Source organism: Acanthochromis polyacanthus, chromosome 4 (genome assembly GCF_021347895.1).
Source record: "Acanthochromis polyacanthus isolate Apoly-LR-REF ecotype Palm Island chromosome 4, KAUST_Apoly_ChrSc, whole genome shotgun sequence".
Taxonomy (NCBI): Eukaryota; Metazoa; Chordata; class Actinopteri; family Pomacentridae; genus Acanthochromis; species Acanthochromis polyacanthus.
The window spans coordinates 37,504,224-37,520,664 of NC_067116.1; the positions used below are offsets into that span (position 1 = coordinate 37,504,224).

General features: G+C 40.0%; 1 protein-coding gene across 2 annotated transcripts in view; it reads right to left on the reverse strand.

Moving 5' to 3' along the window:
• Nucleotides 1–16,441, reverse strand: part of pip5k1ca (phosphatidylinositol-4-phosphate 5-kinase, type I, gamma a) — a 56,431-nt gene that overhangs the window by 18,280 nt on the left and 21,710 nt on the right. For both annotated transcript variants that reach the window (XM_022192207.2, XM_022192198.2), the window contains exons 2-10: nucleotides 14,917–14,948; nucleotides 14,062–14,148; nucleotides 13,714–13,844; nucleotides 13,488–13,605; nucleotides 9,034–9,186; nucleotides 5,600–5,899; nucleotides 4,680–4,888; nucleotides 2,549–2,632; nucleotides 2,246–2,294 (exon numbers count right to left, since the gene is read on the reverse strand). In XM_022192207.2, coding sequence (XP_022047899.2) covers nucleotides 2,246–2,294; nucleotides 2,549–2,632; nucleotides 4,680–4,888; nucleotides 5,600–5,899; nucleotides 9,034–9,186; nucleotides 13,488–13,605; nucleotides 13,714–13,844; nucleotides 14,062–14,148; nucleotides 14,917–14,948 — 1,163 coding nt within the window. The remainder of the gene's footprint in view (nucleotides 1–2,245; nucleotides 2,295–2,548; nucleotides 2,633–4,679; nucleotides 4,889–5,599; nucleotides 5,900–9,033; nucleotides 9,187–13,487; nucleotides 13,606–13,713; nucleotides 13,845–14,061; nucleotides 14,149–14,916; nucleotides 14,949–16,441) is intronic.

Here is a 16,441-nt window from a genome sequence, read left to right on the forward strand (position 1 = left end):
TAACATGGGGAGAGTGTGTAGCAGCCATTACTGTCAGCAACAGTGACGCACGGGAGGCTGCTTGATCTCCCACACATATCTCGCGCATGAGAGTGTTTCAGAGTGGGAGAGTGGCGTGAGTAAGGAGCGAGGGGGGAGAGATTGATAGGGCCGATTCTATCTTGAGAGCAGACCTGTGATGATGCACAGTGTAAAATCCTGAGTGGACGATGAGATGGGAGGCGTTTCAGAGCCAGGGGATCTGGAGGTGATCGAGGAGGAATATTGAGGCTACATCCACGCTAATATGCTGTCATTTTGAAACGAATAACCTCTGCTATGTTTATGCCAAGCATCCGCACTACTCCGGTGTTTTAGGGGTCCTAAAATGGAGACTTTTGGAAAGATTGCTGACCCCATTGTAAAACTCCAGGGTAGCTTTGTTGTCTGGACGAGGAGAAAATTTCATTTTGAAGTGCAATATTCCACTTTTATGTACAACACTGTCAGCGTAATGTGCAATATTTCATTTTAATCTTATTTTTCAGGTGCAATATTTCATTATGTGTGATATTACCTCTGTATTATGGCCAGCAGTTCTTTTTACTATCCTATTCTAGCCTTACTTTATCTTATTTCAGTCATGTATCATACTTATATCTTATTGCTTTTCTACTTTTCAGGCCCAAAGCTTCTTATGTTATGTCATTTTGTTTATTTTTCTGTGAGGCACAAGAATGTCTTTAACGATTAATAATAATCATACAGACACTCATGTTTGCTTTCCGACTGGGTCTAAACTGTCTTTCCTTGATTGGTCACAATTATATTACGTGACTATTTTCTGGGAGAAAACAGCCTCTTTGACTACGAGTGGGTAATTCTACATGGAAAACAGATTAGAGGTGTTGTTGATCTTCTTGTCTGTAGCAGCTGTTATGCAGTTAAGGAAATCTCTGCTCTTACCGTTTGCCATTGCTGCTCTTCATCTGCAGTATTTTCTACAAAGATTTCCTTCCTCATGTTTACAACAGTGTACATGAATTTTCATGTGTTGCGTGTTCTCAGTTTGGGTTGATGTTCTTTCTAAAATGGATCTAAAATGCTTGTGTAGACAGACTGTTTTTACTTTAAAATACCATTTGAAACAGAGAGTGCATTATTGCTTGCTGTTCTAAATAACAGCATATCTGAAATAAAATATCTCAAGTCACATTGAATGTTCATGTAAAATAAAACTGTAATGTCGATATGTTGCTATTCCTCAAAGTAAATACAAAGAAAAGGATGTGCTAGACTTTTCTATTATAATTCTGCTTTTATGCTGCAAGGCATTCTGGGATACTTGGAAAGATTCTGCTACATTTATGCATTTAGAATTGTGATTCATAAAAACTCAAGACTTTCTGTTTTGTGGTGTAAATCAGTCTAAGTCATTAAGTGATTTTTTTTTTGCATCAGATTTTCAGTAAAAGCTCACCTGGCCAAACATAATATAAAATACTGTGTAGGCTCGTAGGAGCTGTCAGTCTTAGAAATTCTGGACTCGTTTGTTTATGTGCATTATAAATTGATGCAGTCATGATTTGTTGACACTAAACTGTTCAGGCCCGCACACATTTCAAAATGAACAAAGGGGTCATTTATTTACTGTAAATCAAAGTGTAAATCTTTCTTTAAAATTAGAAAATAATTTCAATATATAACTGACTCAGGCTGACAAAAAGTGTCTCTTTCTCAAAAAAAAAAGTTCATTGAATTACTTTATTCTGAGTAAAATTCTGCAATGGCTAATCTTCACAACAACGGCAGAAAATAATGAGGATTAACTTTTATCAAGTTCACAACAATAATAAAACATTATCTCTAAAAAACTGTGTTTGTGATACGCATATAATTAACACTTGAGTAACTCACAGCTCTTCCTAAAGCGGGATTTTAACACGCTTAAATACAAAGCCACACACACAGATATAAATGTGTCTAAACAAACCAGCTTGCTTAGTACTGTATATATTTACACGTTTATCTGTGTGGGTGGAAAAACAACAAGAGGGACAGAAGATGGAAAGACGAGGTGAGATATGCGCTGACAGAGAGACTGTCCTTCAAATCAGCAAAGTTTGTGGAGCTCAAAGCCAATAAAACTTCTCGCAGTCACGAGTCAGAGAACAAATTCATGGCTCCAGTTCAGCATATGTCGTCTATTTTAAATTGTTCTTGCGTCTGAATGCTGTGCCTCATGTGAAGCGCAATAAAAACTCACTCCATCATGAACCAAAGCCTTCCACGTGTGCTCCAGTTTCTTGATTAGCCTGCAGAAACAAAGAGAAGCACCGTTTAAGTAATGTAAAACATGTCAAGTACAGTACATTAAGGTCATGAATATGTAACACGCCTGCAGGACGGCAGCCGTAAATGTGCTGTTGGAAGAGATTAAACTGATCCGGTGTATGTGCACAACACAGTATGTACACACATTTAATTCACTTTTATTTTCAGTCAGAATCATAGACAGCCAAGGACCTAAAGTCACTATCATTCATCACATGATTTATGTGACGATCACCTGTAGGACTGCAAGATGTCGATGATCCCGATGTAGAGAAGAAGTCTTTCCCCTTTTCCATTAACAGCTGGAATACCGCCCATCCTGAGAGGAGAAGGGAAGCAAAGCTGAAATAAAATGTTTGACATTCAAACTAGAAAGTGTCCAGTAAAGAGAACAGGCCTTGACATTGATTATACAGCAGCTACAGAAGGTGTAATCTGACATTTAAACATTACTTTGAACCACAAGCTACCCCACTTAGTCTGACACATTTGTCTCAAGAGTGCCTTGATTTTTAGCAGTTCTCTGTGTTGTTTTAAATGACTGGAGATTTAATGGGGATGTTATTATCTGCTCCGTTTCCTCTCCGCCTTCTAAAAAGATCTTTCTCCACTACCTCTTGACAACTTATTGTCTCGTTAAGCAAACACCACACACTGGCTTTCCTGCAGAGTTCAACTCTTGGTCCAATTCTTTTGTCACTTCAAGTGTTCACCTTCAACCAAATAATCCATTATCCCATAACCACACAGTGTTTCAGTGAAGCTGCTGCTACTCGCTGTTCCTCTGTCTTCTAAGCCGACTACAGAAAATCGATGCAATTTGATTTTGTTCTCCAACTCCGATGATGCTTCTACAAGCAATCTGACCTGGTTGTAAAAGCAGGATGTCCTTGTTCCTCTTTCAACTGAGATCTATAACAGAGATTTCGTGTTTGCTGTCAGTCTTGCTCGTCCTACTTCCTTATACTTAATTTGTCTTGATTTTACAGGTTAGCAGGTTTTGGTCTCTCGCCACACTGCTGACCTTTTAATCTGCACTCAAAGCAAGCACAGCCAGAGCTCTGGCACAAAACGACTGACTGCTTTGCAGGGTGGATCTTAAGTTTGTCTCGAGTGTTACTTGAAAGGGGAGAAGCCTGATTCAGTGCCACCTTTAAAATTTTCACCGACCTCTGGTTTTAGAAGTTTGTTTATAAGCAACGATTTTACATTAACATTTGTGTTTGTATTAGGGTCGAGCAGTGATTGGTTTGGTCAATCATTGGATCCAAAATCCATCAATTTTCTGAAGATTAGCATTGATACTAAAACAATTAGAGATAAAATAGCTAAACAAATGTGGTACTTTGACTCTGATGTGTCTAAATGCGTCTAAAATGTAAATAAACGAAAAAAGAATTTCAATGAAGTTTTGGGTTGGCATTTGTATGATTTTTTTTTTTTAATTTACTGCATTTTTAAAATTTATTGCAAATAGAAGAATATTAGTTCTTAGTACCGGATATTAATCTCCTTGATCATTAATGATTGGTATCAGTATCGCCCTTGAAACAACTCTAGTAACACCATCCTAAAAATGGTTGCTGTAAACACTGTAAACAAGTTAAAACTGAATTCAATTATCATTATTAAAATTAATAAACATGCTAACTGGTTAAATTTAAAATGCTGTATGAGAAAAACGGATTATGTTGCAAAAAAAAAAAAAAAAACGGCTTAAATTGAAGCAGTGAATGGTTTTGATTTGCAGTTGAAGGACTTAAAATGTCACATGAAGCGTAAACATTACTGTAGGAGCAGATTTGGAATTACTGTAATTATATTGGTGTCAGTACTCGCAATTGATTGTCAATTTTGCCTATATAAGGTAGGAACCTTTGTGGCTAGGTAGAGTTTCCAGCCGGAAGGGACAAATCAGTTTTTGACCGCGGAATGCTGTACGCGGAATGCCGAACCGTGAAAGACAACCTATGAATGGGAGCTTGTGCGCTTTGGAATTTTTTGGAAAGCCAATAAAGACACTGTGTGGAAGGCAAGTTAAAACGAGTTGGACATTCATTTATTAGTACGGTTATTAAGCGTGTCAATTACGTTTTTATGATTCCCGGCTGGGCGCTCTCAGTGGCTTAAAGCCTTGGCTTAGCCCCTTTAACAATTACAAACAGCCAAAGAGCTCACAATAGAAGTAACAACTTAACGTAGATAAATAAGAGCCAATAAAAAAGAGGTTATTATTATCATGTTATTCTTCACTTTGTTTCTATGAATACGAGCTTGAGACATGCACTCTTCATGCTTTTTTGAAGTGTCACATTTGTCACAGTGCTGTTTAGCCAAAGGCCTCTTGTCTCTCTGGCTGAACTCACGTGTCGTCAGTGTCGATGGAGCCTCCGCAGGCTGCTCCTCCCTGGATGGACTCCATGGCTGTGGAGTACAGAGCTTTCTGCTGAGCCACGGGCCTCTTCTCGTCGCTGTCGCCCTGGGATCCCTCCATCTGCCTCTCCCTCTCCGCTTGGTCCATGTTGTGAACCCCGAGCAGCAAGCTGTAGTCCATGATCTTAAAGCTTTCCAGCACCTGACCACAGGACACATGCAGACGGACGTGAGTGTGCAGTGATTGACAGACATGTGATGTACATAAATACGGATGAAAGCGTGGAGAATGGAGATACAGGGACGCACAAGAACGCACACAATAATAAACAATGTATATAGCAGCCGGTGTGTGCTCGCACGCTCTTCCAAGCACTTAAAATGTAAACGTGAGGCGGTGATTTACACGATAAGAGCAGGCCTGCTACCAGACCAGACACCTTGTTAAACCTCTTGCTCGTAACAAACTCTAATTTATAGTGAGGGATCCTGGGAATGCCAGACACTCTCATAAATACTTTCCTTCCCTCCCACCTCTGTTCATCTACTCTCTCATCCACGATCCTCTCTTATTGATCAGGACACGTACTCTGGTTTTTCCAGCCCTTTTTCATTTTCTTTTGAAAACTCTCTGCACTACGTGTCCTAATCTCTATTTTTGCTTTCCCTTTGGGATGCTTCATGATTTCATCCTTCCTTCTAATCCTTCCCTCTAACCATTGCTGCATAGGAGCTCTTCTCTCTCTGGAGACTCTTTATTACAGTGCTGTATGGACCCTCCTCTCCCACCAGTAAGCCACCCTTCACCATCTCCCATTAAGCTTGTCCTTTCTCTCCGGTTCCTATATCAACAGAAAACAGAAGTGGGGCGAGTGAAGAATCTAAATAGCAGCTGTGCAATAGTCTTTCTCACCAGGCAATCTCTCTGTAGAGTCTTGACCAGAGCGTTGTAAGTGTCCTGGTCCAGCATCAGTCCGTCCTGAATGTCCTGCATGAAGTCCAGGTCTTTGAAGGTGGGTCTGGCTTTCTCCCTCTCCTTCTTGGACGCTCGCCTCTTGTAGGTGGATCCCTTCAGGTCGTATTTGAGGTGCATGCGGACCACGCGGGGCAGGACGTTGTTCATCACCACCACACGGATGTTCTTCCCGCCCGACTGGACACAGTAGAGGCCGAAAAACTTGGGCAGCAAAGTGCGAGGGTTCTGATTCAAGTTCTGGAGAAGAAGAGAAAAGAAAGGGAGAAAAAGGATCACAAATCACTTTTGAGATTGTTTTCAGCAGCTCTGGTCTGATGCAACGTTGAGGCAGGACTTGGCATTGATTTGAGGGATTTAACTAAAATTTATGCTGGGAGAGAAAAGGCTGGAATTTAATAGATGCTGTCTGTTTTGGTGTAAATAAAGCATTAACTGCAACACAACAAAACAACACAAAGGAGAATTTTTTCTTTTTCATGGGTTCAAGGGATAAAAAATACATGAGCAATGGGATAGGTGATACCCGTTATGTAAACAGTTAAACAAGACATGATTGTCCGTGTACATACACTTTGGGTACAGTTACACGCTCACCACCTGATCACACCATGATACATTACATAACAGAGAGTGAACACAAATCAAGATTTTTCTCACAGTGTCACGACATGTGGAAGTCAGAGGGTTTAAAGTGTGGTCACAGTTCTGTATAGTCTGTACGAATCAGCCGCATCGAATTCAAGCTCGTTTTGAAAAGCAGAGCTACACAAGCTGACTGAAATTACAATGAAAACATCTGGATATCACAAATTACTCTCAGATATGCCTCATACAGGTTGCAAGTACATTGTACAAGGGTTTTTATTTTTTCTTTGAGTCACATTTAAGAAAGAATGCCAAACATCAGACTCTTTTTGTAAGATTTAAAAACTAATATCTTTGATATTTCAAGTATCCAGATATTTTTTATTGATTTTTTTAAAAAACATTTGAATCAATGGAAATAATTAGAACCACGACTCTGTTTTCACTGTCTCAACAGTAAATATAATAAAATATTGGTAAGCTAGTATGCAAGTAAACATGGATAAACATTTTTAGCAGCACTTTACAAAGACATCTTTATGTTCTCACATGATTCTGCCTTGTCACCAAAGAGAACTCTTCTCTGTTTTACTAATCTGTGCTGAATATTTCAGATATCAATCCAAATAAATAAAGGTTGGTTGGGCTGCATGCTCAAAGATAAAGTTGTTTAGATATTTTTGATTCTTTAATTTAAAAAAAACAAACATTTGAAATAATGGAAATAATTACCTAGTTGCAGAACTACATCAGTCAGAAAAAGTAAGATTCTCCTTCTGTCTTCATAAATTGTAAATTACAACAACGATAAGCTAGTAGCAGCAATTCACATTTTGGGGGCTTTTACAAATGATATAACAAATTAGGCACCGGCAAGCATTATAAAAGCACTTTAATATGTGCATCTTCATGTTGTGATATGATATTGCTGTGCCTCCATTTCGAATTCTCCTCTCAATCACCAATCTGTGGTGAATATTTCAGTAGTCAATCAAATGAGGTTAGTCAGTCTGGGTGCTCAGAGAAAAACCTGCTTTGACCTTGGGACCTGGGCCAGCTGAGTCCCATTAGAGAAATGAGAACAGAGAGGGAACGCTGGTCCATACAGCAGTAAGGCACTGCATTCAGGAATAGAAACAGCTACAAAGAGGAGGACGAAAGAAGACAGAGGAGAGATGAAGGATGAAGACGGACTGAGCAGCTAGAAAAGCTCAGCGCTTGGTCAATGACCTTCACGAGAGAGAAAAGCGGTGGAGAGAGCAGCATAAAGATAAGAGAGAGAGAGGAAACATGGAGAGAAAGAGCACCCTCCGCCCTCAGCCACATACGACCCTTCTGTCAATGTTAGGAGGGCAGAAGAGCCAACAACACGGACACGTGAGGGAGAGAAGGATGGAGAACAAACATGAGCAAGAAAGGAAGGCAGGAAGGAGGGAGGATGGATTAAAACTAGAGGACAGAGTGAGAGATAAAGGCGAAATAAATTACTCTGAGAGAGTCATAGCGGCAGGGAGACTGATAAGACATTAAAACGTGAGCGAGGATGGAAAGACGAGGCATATAATGGAAGGGCAAAGCACACAGAAGGGAGAGAAGGGGCGGCATGGAGGTGGTTACATCACTGTGATCTGCATGCTGCCCAGAGCCAGACTCCTCAGCCGGCCCACAACCATCAGCCAGTCAGCTGTGGAAGACATGTGGAGCTCCACCAATGGCTGCCTGCATGCTGTCTGCAGCAAACACAGACGAGCGTGTAATATAAAACAGTTATTGCTTTAAGTTGCTGTTTCTGTGAGAGTGTAAGAACGGTTTTCCTCGGTCCACCCCGCTCTCGCCTCGGGCTACGGCCACTCCACGTGAGCCTGAATCCCTCTGCTTTCATTAAAAACGCTTTCTTAGACCAATTACACCGGCGAAAATGCTTCAGAGTCCAAGTGCAACGACGGAAAAGGTCACAGTAAATGCGCTGCAGCCTCCAACGTCCCTAAATGATTAAATGAATTCCCGCAGTGGTCTTTGCCCAGCGGCTGTCGGCACATTATTAAACACAAGGCCGAGGGGCCGTGAACCTGAGCGGCTGGATTAGCAGCATGGACATACATGGAGCTGTTGCTGGTTGGCTTCATTCACTATGCCGACTGTGGAAGAGGGTGGGAGTGGGCTACTGTTGGTGAAAGTCATGCTCTGTTAGGCTTAAGTACAGTACATCCGGCTGCTGAAATACACCGGCCAGTCTCTTACGAAACCGCACTGCCCGAGGTTTCCGTCAGAGATGATAAGAGCTGTTATGTCTGCTTCATATGAAAAGGATGTCACGCTTGGAGGAGAGATTTCCAGGGTCTTACATAAACCTGAGATCTAAAAAACATCTTTTGAAATGAGAACATCAGGAAAGGTGAGCGTGTAAGTGAAAGTGTGGCCTCTTCGCACTTAAATGCACGCCCACTGACAGGCAGTAATAACTTGATTCTACGCAGGCTTTTTGTTCTATTTGTGAGCAATATTTATTCACTGTGTACTACCCTGCATGTCTACCATGAACCTGAAATTAGGTGCCAAAGCTTATTAAGGAGAAAAAAGAAAGCTCTCAGGCCAGTAGCTGAAATGCGGTGGCAGCTTATTTGAACTGTGACATAATACTCTGACATGGAGTTTTATCGTCTTTGCTGAGATGCACTCTGTTGAGTGCAATTCCTTCAAATTATTCACATTTTAGACACGCTGTCAAAGAGCATCACCCACTCGTACGTTTTGACTGCTCAAACACACACACACGCTTTGCTTACCATGTAGTATCCAGGCAGCAGTTTCTGTAAGAACTCAGCCTCCTTGTGCATCACAGTCTTGATGATGAACTCGTCATCCTTTGTCAGATAGAAGACTGAACCGCTGGCTCCAGGATTGGACAGCTCGATCAGGGGTTCGTTACATAGGGAGTACTGCAGAGTCACACAGAAACAGAGACTCAGCGTCAAGACTGCTGCAATGCCACATAATAGAAGTATTTTCTGAAATAAAATCAGATAAGTATAATCATCACTACCATTTAAATCAAATCTCATGTGAAATGAAGTATAGTCTTGCCGCAGCCTAAAGCAGTCAGCAAAAATGTAAGCCTCATTTTTATAGCCTATAATTCTTTACATTTGGGAAAATTAGCCCTATTGAAAGTCTGCTGAATTAGCTATTAGCAGTTTTTAAAACTTTATCAGGAGTTTAAGTTCTGGTGTTATAACGAATTAACTTCACTTTTCAATAATTTCAAAGGGATTTGAGAGCGTATGTTCAATAAAGACATCCAGGATGATGGCGTCCTTGTAAAGTGTAGGTCACACTGAATCTTAATAAATGTGTAGGGTAGCTGTGTGTTCAGATCTGACTGAGCTATGACTCAGAAAAGAAGTACCTTGAGCACTTTAATTGCTTTCATGTACTGACCACTGAAGGTGCCTCAGCTGTGGATTTTGTTCAGCAGGTTCAATCAGCTGCTTTTCACAACATCCGTATGCAGCTCTCCCTTTATCTTCATACAGTATCTCCCTGTGTACTTGAACATCTCATTTAGAATCTCAAAGTACATGTAGCCAGTGGGGGAAAAAAATGAAACTCTTCATTAGAAGACTCCTCTGATCTCTCACTGCTAACAGCACATTAATGAAACATACCATTCTGACTACAGCTCTCTTAGCTCAAAATCTGTGAATTAGGAGTCGCCCGCTGTGCTGATAATAAGCTCAGTTCATAAACACTGCAGATCAAACTAAAACAACAGCATACTGACACGCTATAAAATCGAGGCCAAGTTTTTTTTCTCAATAAAACACAAATATACATTATAGTGGAATTATGAGACAAAAATGATGCAAAAGAAAGACTGACAGAAAATTAAGAGTACAGAATGTGGTGTGCTAAAACAAAGATAACGCACACATGCAAGCTAGCCTCATTCAGATTTTAAATAATGACAGTGCTTTCAAATTCTAGCGTTGTTAATAACACACATCAGTCTCCTGCTGATGTGATGATTTGCTCAGCTCATCAGTCCATTCACTCCTTTTATCTGTACTCTAAAAAGCTGCCCACACATTCTTCTGGGAACAGGCAGACATTTAATTTAGTTTTTTGTTTTTACACATAAAAGTTGAACAAGACCAGAGGACAATGGTAAAAATTAAGAAAGAAAACTCAAACATGCAAGCAGCGGTGGAGCTCTCTTGATCTTCTTCTTCAGTCTAATTCAACAGACAGGCAAGTCTTTTTATAGAAGTGATCAAGAGAGCACGGCCTAACAGACTATTTAACCGCAGCATGTTTAGCCATATCTTTGCCTCTTAAACAGAACACTAAAACAGGACCATCGTAGCTTCTCGTCCATTTCTTTTAACAACAGTGTCTGTTTTCTAATCCTTACAATGAGCCAAAGAAGAGAATTCCTTCAGTTTGTTAAATCACATGTGCAGCACATACTTGGGTTAAGAACTGTAACAAGTCAGCTAGACGACTGACAAAGAATTATTTTGCAGCTATTTCATTAATTAATTATTTTATTATTTTTTCAGCTAAAATGCACAACAATCATTGGTTTCAGCCTCCTCATATAAGAATATAATGTTTTCTTTGTCCTATAAGATGCTGAACACAATAAATGTGTGGGTTTTTTTGTTTGTTTGTTCCATTAAAAATTACATCATCTAACAAAGGTATAAACTAGAAAAACTGAAAGAACTGTCAGATTTTCGATTTTCTGACAGTCTTTCAACTACTCATCTCTGATGTGCCATTTTAAGGGAAAACCTAGCAATATCTGAGTTTAGAATCACTTTATTCTATGATTTATTTAAAAAAATAATCAACAATGAACACTTTGCACTGAGCAAATACTGTAAAAAACTGAAGAATTCTGCCCTTTGTGTAGAAGCCACGAAGCAATTAGTGAGAGAATTGTAGCTAATAGTCAGGTGAGAAAAATACTGAGACTTTTTTCTCAACTTGGGCTGAACATCAAGCTTTGTTCACACAGAGCAGAGAAGAGACGTGTGGAAACATGGATAGAGATCAAAGGTGCAAGTAGCAAAATATCTATAGTATGTAAAAAATGGCAACTCTACAGTTGCCATTTTTCCAGCATTAGTGGGATGTGGGGGCTTTTGGAATAATGTTGTACTTGATTCTAGGTTCTTTACATTTTTGTAAAATTAATTCTAAAAGAAATGAAGTCTTTTTCTCTTTACGAATTATGGCATTACAACTTTGTAATGCGTTAACTCTACCTCTTGTCATAACTGTGCTGTCTCCATAGACGTGCAGGAATATACAGCTTTAAAAAAAATAGCTCACATTAAATAAACTAGAAAAGCACTCAGAGTGCAGACCTCCGCCAAGGATAGAGAGGAAAACAGGAAACCCATGCAGTAAAGGATCATGAGCTGGAATCAAACCTGCGTCTCTGACACAGTTCTGTTTACTAATCACCTTCTTAACCAGTTGAGCTATCTGGACACCTTGCTCCAATTTGTTGGACGACATACTAACTATGATGTTATTGTCATATTTTGGACCACATACTGCAACATACTAAAAAATTCAAAGTGATCCAGAATCCAGGATCCTTTCTGGATCGCCACCAAAATTAAATCAGCTCTTCCTCTTACCATAGTCTACATCCTCTCAAAATTTCATGTGAATCTGCCCAGGTGTTTTTGAGTTATCTTGCTAACAGACAGACAGACAGACAGACGGACACACAAACGCCGGGTGTCACATAACCTCCTTGGCGGAGGTAAAAAATATGAGCAAAAAACACCCCAAGAAATTTCTTGCCGTTTAGATTATAAAACTGGGCATTAACACATACTATTTAATATACAACTTCTGGCTATGGGAAATTTTAGAAACCATTTATCACTCTTGATTGACAAAACAATAAAAGAATAGATAATGAAAAAAAATCAGTAGATTAAGCTATGCATGTGTGGACACCATTGGATCTCTGCTTCTCTACTCTGAAGAGCAATTTACAAGCATTAACCAACTACACCAGCTGGTGTGAACACCAGCTCACAACTGCTCATCAACTTGGAAAAGCTCAAAGTTTCCAACCAGGAGTCTGTTTCCAGCCAGTGAAAGACCAAGGAGGCCAGTCACAGACTATGACTCATACGTCGACTTGTCCAACCTGACATGCTGAGGTCGCAGAAGGATTCTTTCAAGGATTTCTATATAGTTTATGCATTTACTGCATGTGTAGGTTTGAGTCTGGCTCTCATTTGTTGCTTTTTGTGATCACACCGGCTTTGCATTTGACCTGGCAGAAGAACTGAAAGATTTTTTTGTTCCCCACTCAAAACCCCGGGTACACCCAAAGTAGCATGCACGCCAAATGTGCTCCACAAAAATAAATGAGAACACAGTGCAGCTTATATAAAGACGCTCCTCCCAAACACCTCATTAAGGCCTCGATGGAAAGCTCTTCTGAAAAGTGGACGAATCTGTTGAGGGAAGGTGTAGAAAAACCCCAGGAACGTTAGCTTCTCTACGACGACTCGGCCGCCTCTGGAAAGAATTAAGTGTCACATAAACCTGAGTCCTCCAATTACGAACACAATCTATCAATTAGAGCATCCAGGCTACATGACGTTATGTAATGTTAAAACAACCAAACAAGCTGGGTACAGGTTTTACAATCGGGAAAAATAACATTTCTGATAATGACTTTTTGTGTCTTAATAAACTGATTCATAAATAATCTTAATAATGAGTCTAGCAGCCATTAAGCGATGACATGTCCACAGATGACTTGTGTGGACAGATGGTGAAGAGTGACCAAAGGCCAGCTAAGAGAGAAGGAGGGAAAGCGGGCATGATGTGGTGCTTCCACGTGGTTAGTGCACATGGAGCATGCATAAACACTGACTAAGCAGTGTATCTATATGCAGCTAGACTGCTCTGGGCAGCCTCCAGGTTCTCCTCGCTGATTGAGAGAGACAAGCTGCAGATCGTCCTTTCCTAACTTCCTAAACATCCTCTCTCTCTGCCTTTGCTGCCTCATAGCTCCTTGACCTCATCCGTTCCTTCTCAGCTCTCTCTGAACATTCAACTTTTCATTAAGGGTTCACATCTTTATTCATTTCTTTTCAATCAAATTTCTCCCTTTGCACCTCGTTGCTTAAAACTTTGATTACATAGCTCTAATCTGAGGCTTTTCTAGAGACTTTAATCAATTTAGGGAGTGAAATCTTACCAGGTAGTCGTCCGGCCTGATGCCAAAAAGTTCTCTGAAGTAGCGGAAGGCCACAGGAGCGTAAGTTTTAAAGCGGAAGTCCGGGAAATGATGCGCTGGAGTGAGATTGCTCCCTTCACTACAATACAAAAGAAAATCAGTCAATTAAAAAAACACTCTTTTGGGAGGTGCACACGTTAAACCACAACTTCCTGATTCAGAGACACTAAAGGGCTACTGCAGTTACCTAGGGAAGAAGATGCTCTCCACCACGTAGAAGTCCTGCATCAACACATCTCTTTCTGGCTTGGAGCTCAGGTTGCCCACCGTGTAACCGATGCCCAGCTGGATGGCACCTTTCAAGGCCGACGATGTGGTCTGCAGATGGAGATGCAGTGACTGAAATACCTGCCCCTTTTGTAACCTTCCTAGAGTGTCCTGTTTTTATTCTAGTTTGTATACGATATTCAATAAAGTGTTCAATATAACATAGCCTGTAATAATATAGCAAGAACATATTTCTACATTGTATTCTTCTTTACATGTTTAGTACCACACAGCATATCACAGCTTATCCATGTGCAGGCTAAAGTACCTTCTTGTAAGTAGTTTCCCCTGATGCATCCACCCCTCTGTGGCCAATCTTCTTTCCCTGGCCTGGCTGGCCAGAGGATGAGGGCATCTGATGAAAGAGAAAGAGAGAATAGAATTACAGCACAGGAGTGTTTGCACCTGTTCATTATCAGATAATTTAAATATTAAAGACTGGAGAGTGACCCAGTATCGAGAAATGAGGGCAATTTCAAGCTTTGATGTTTGTTGTCGTGCAGACCAGGTGGTCATTGCAAAACCTTGGTTCATCTGGTCTCAAGGATCTTTAATTAGTAGAACTTTAGCTCCTTAATCGATCAAATTCAAACTGTGCATAGCAAGAGGTCTGCTTTACTTGTAATTTAATCTGATTTAGATAATGCTTTCATTGTGGGAGCTGCATCGGACGGCTTAGATCTCATCCGATGTAAATACTTCAACTGTTGTTGCAAGTAATGTCAGCTTTTTTTGGGTTTAAACTGGTATTTAGGTAGATTTAAATACTCCAGACTCCAATTAAACAAATTGTATAATTTTTTTTTATAGGTTTTATAGGCTTGCTTTAATGTACTGTACTGTATATAAAGTGCAGCATGAAGGAGATTTATCAAACACGGAGGATTAAGATCATGTGACCAAGCGGTCCAGCAAAGGATATACAATTCTATTAAAGACTTTGTACTGTCTGCTAATATGTAGTGTGCACTGACATTTGTGGGAGAAAATTAATTGAGCCAAATGTTAATTGATCTACATCCACACATGAAACGTTAATGGTCTTGTAGATCAGGCAGTTATTGATGTGGATGATCAAAAAAATAATTAGAAGAGATGATAACAGAGACAGATGGCGGCTCACCTCTGTGATGAAGGCTTTCTTAGCAGCAGCGTCTGAAAGAAAGAAAGAAAAAAAAGGGACGGAGAGTCAAAGATTGGTTGTTAGTCATTGTGCGTTGGAAAGACTCCATTACTCAGCATCATTAGTGCTCTCCGTGACAAAGATGAATCCCAAAGGGTGGCCGCAGCAGCCCAACATTATGTAATAACAGTGTCAAACAGAAGCAGGGGCCTACTGGAGGAGCTACAAGGGCACAAAGTCCTTTATGAAGCCTCATGTGTGTGACTGAATGTGTTTTGTTTTGTTTGTTTTTTTGCCAGCACGGCATCAGACATCATCATTCTGTCTGACGGTCAGTTAGGTAATCCACCATTTCCGCTCAGTCTCCAAAAAATGATATAAACTACCAATTCAGTCATGCAATGTAATTTTTTTTGCCCGACTATGCATCACAAATACGTTTCAAATCAACACATCTCTGCTGTTTGTTTAATTGCTTTAGTTCATTTCAGCCAACCAATTATGCGTAAGTTAGAGACAAACTCACCCTGGTTACTCTGAAAATGGAGAAGCTTCAAACATTCTGTGTATTTGGAACCAAACTATGCCATTTTCCTAAACCTAACCAAGTAATTTTGGTGTCTAACCTTAACCAAGCGTCTAACAGGTAGTTATCGTTGTAAAAGTGTCAACTAAAGTGTGAGACTGTCCTAAATTCAACCACGTAATTTTGGTGTTTCAACCAAAAACTGAACTAGTGAAAACAAAACAGATCTTAAAGAATAATGGTTCCACACAGGAGCCAAACCTCAGTCTCCTTTCTGGAAGCCACGTTGCTGATTTATATCGCCAACCTACACTCCTAACTACTTAGGTAGACTTTGCAGCTCCTTCAAATTAAGAGCCTTTCTTACTACCCAACAGTTTTACCTTTTAGTGAGAAAGCTTTATGTAGACATTCACAATCCCAACACAATAAAGCCTAATTCTTCTGGCGATCCCAAATATCTGAGGCCAATCATAGCTTCACAGAGCTGCTGGCGTGGCCCCCATAGAGTTTCATTTCAACTTCATGAATTAATATACAATAAACACACCTTACACTGTAGGCCAAGCCAAGATAAGCTCAAACATATGTGATGAACCACTTCCACTTATGGTCAAAAGCTAAACCCAATAAAAGTCACATTTTAGGTTAAAGGTAAACATGCATACATAAACATATTTTGACAGGAAAGACAACTTGATTACAAGACACTATTTTCCATAAAAATGAATATGGAGCATATATTATTCATTTCTCTTTATTTTTATGTGGGTGGATGGGTTGGGGGTTGGGGCGCAGCGGGGCAAACAAACAAAAAAAAAATGGGTGTATAGTTTCGTTAATTTCATGTGTATAACCCCAAAATGCAAACTTGTGTCCAAATATTTATGGATATAGATTAGTTACACCTGTTATGACTGCTATCAGAAAATATCTACTGTAACTTCTATTATTGCTGCTGCTGCTTCTTTTGATGTTGTAAAGGCGCCAATAAACGTC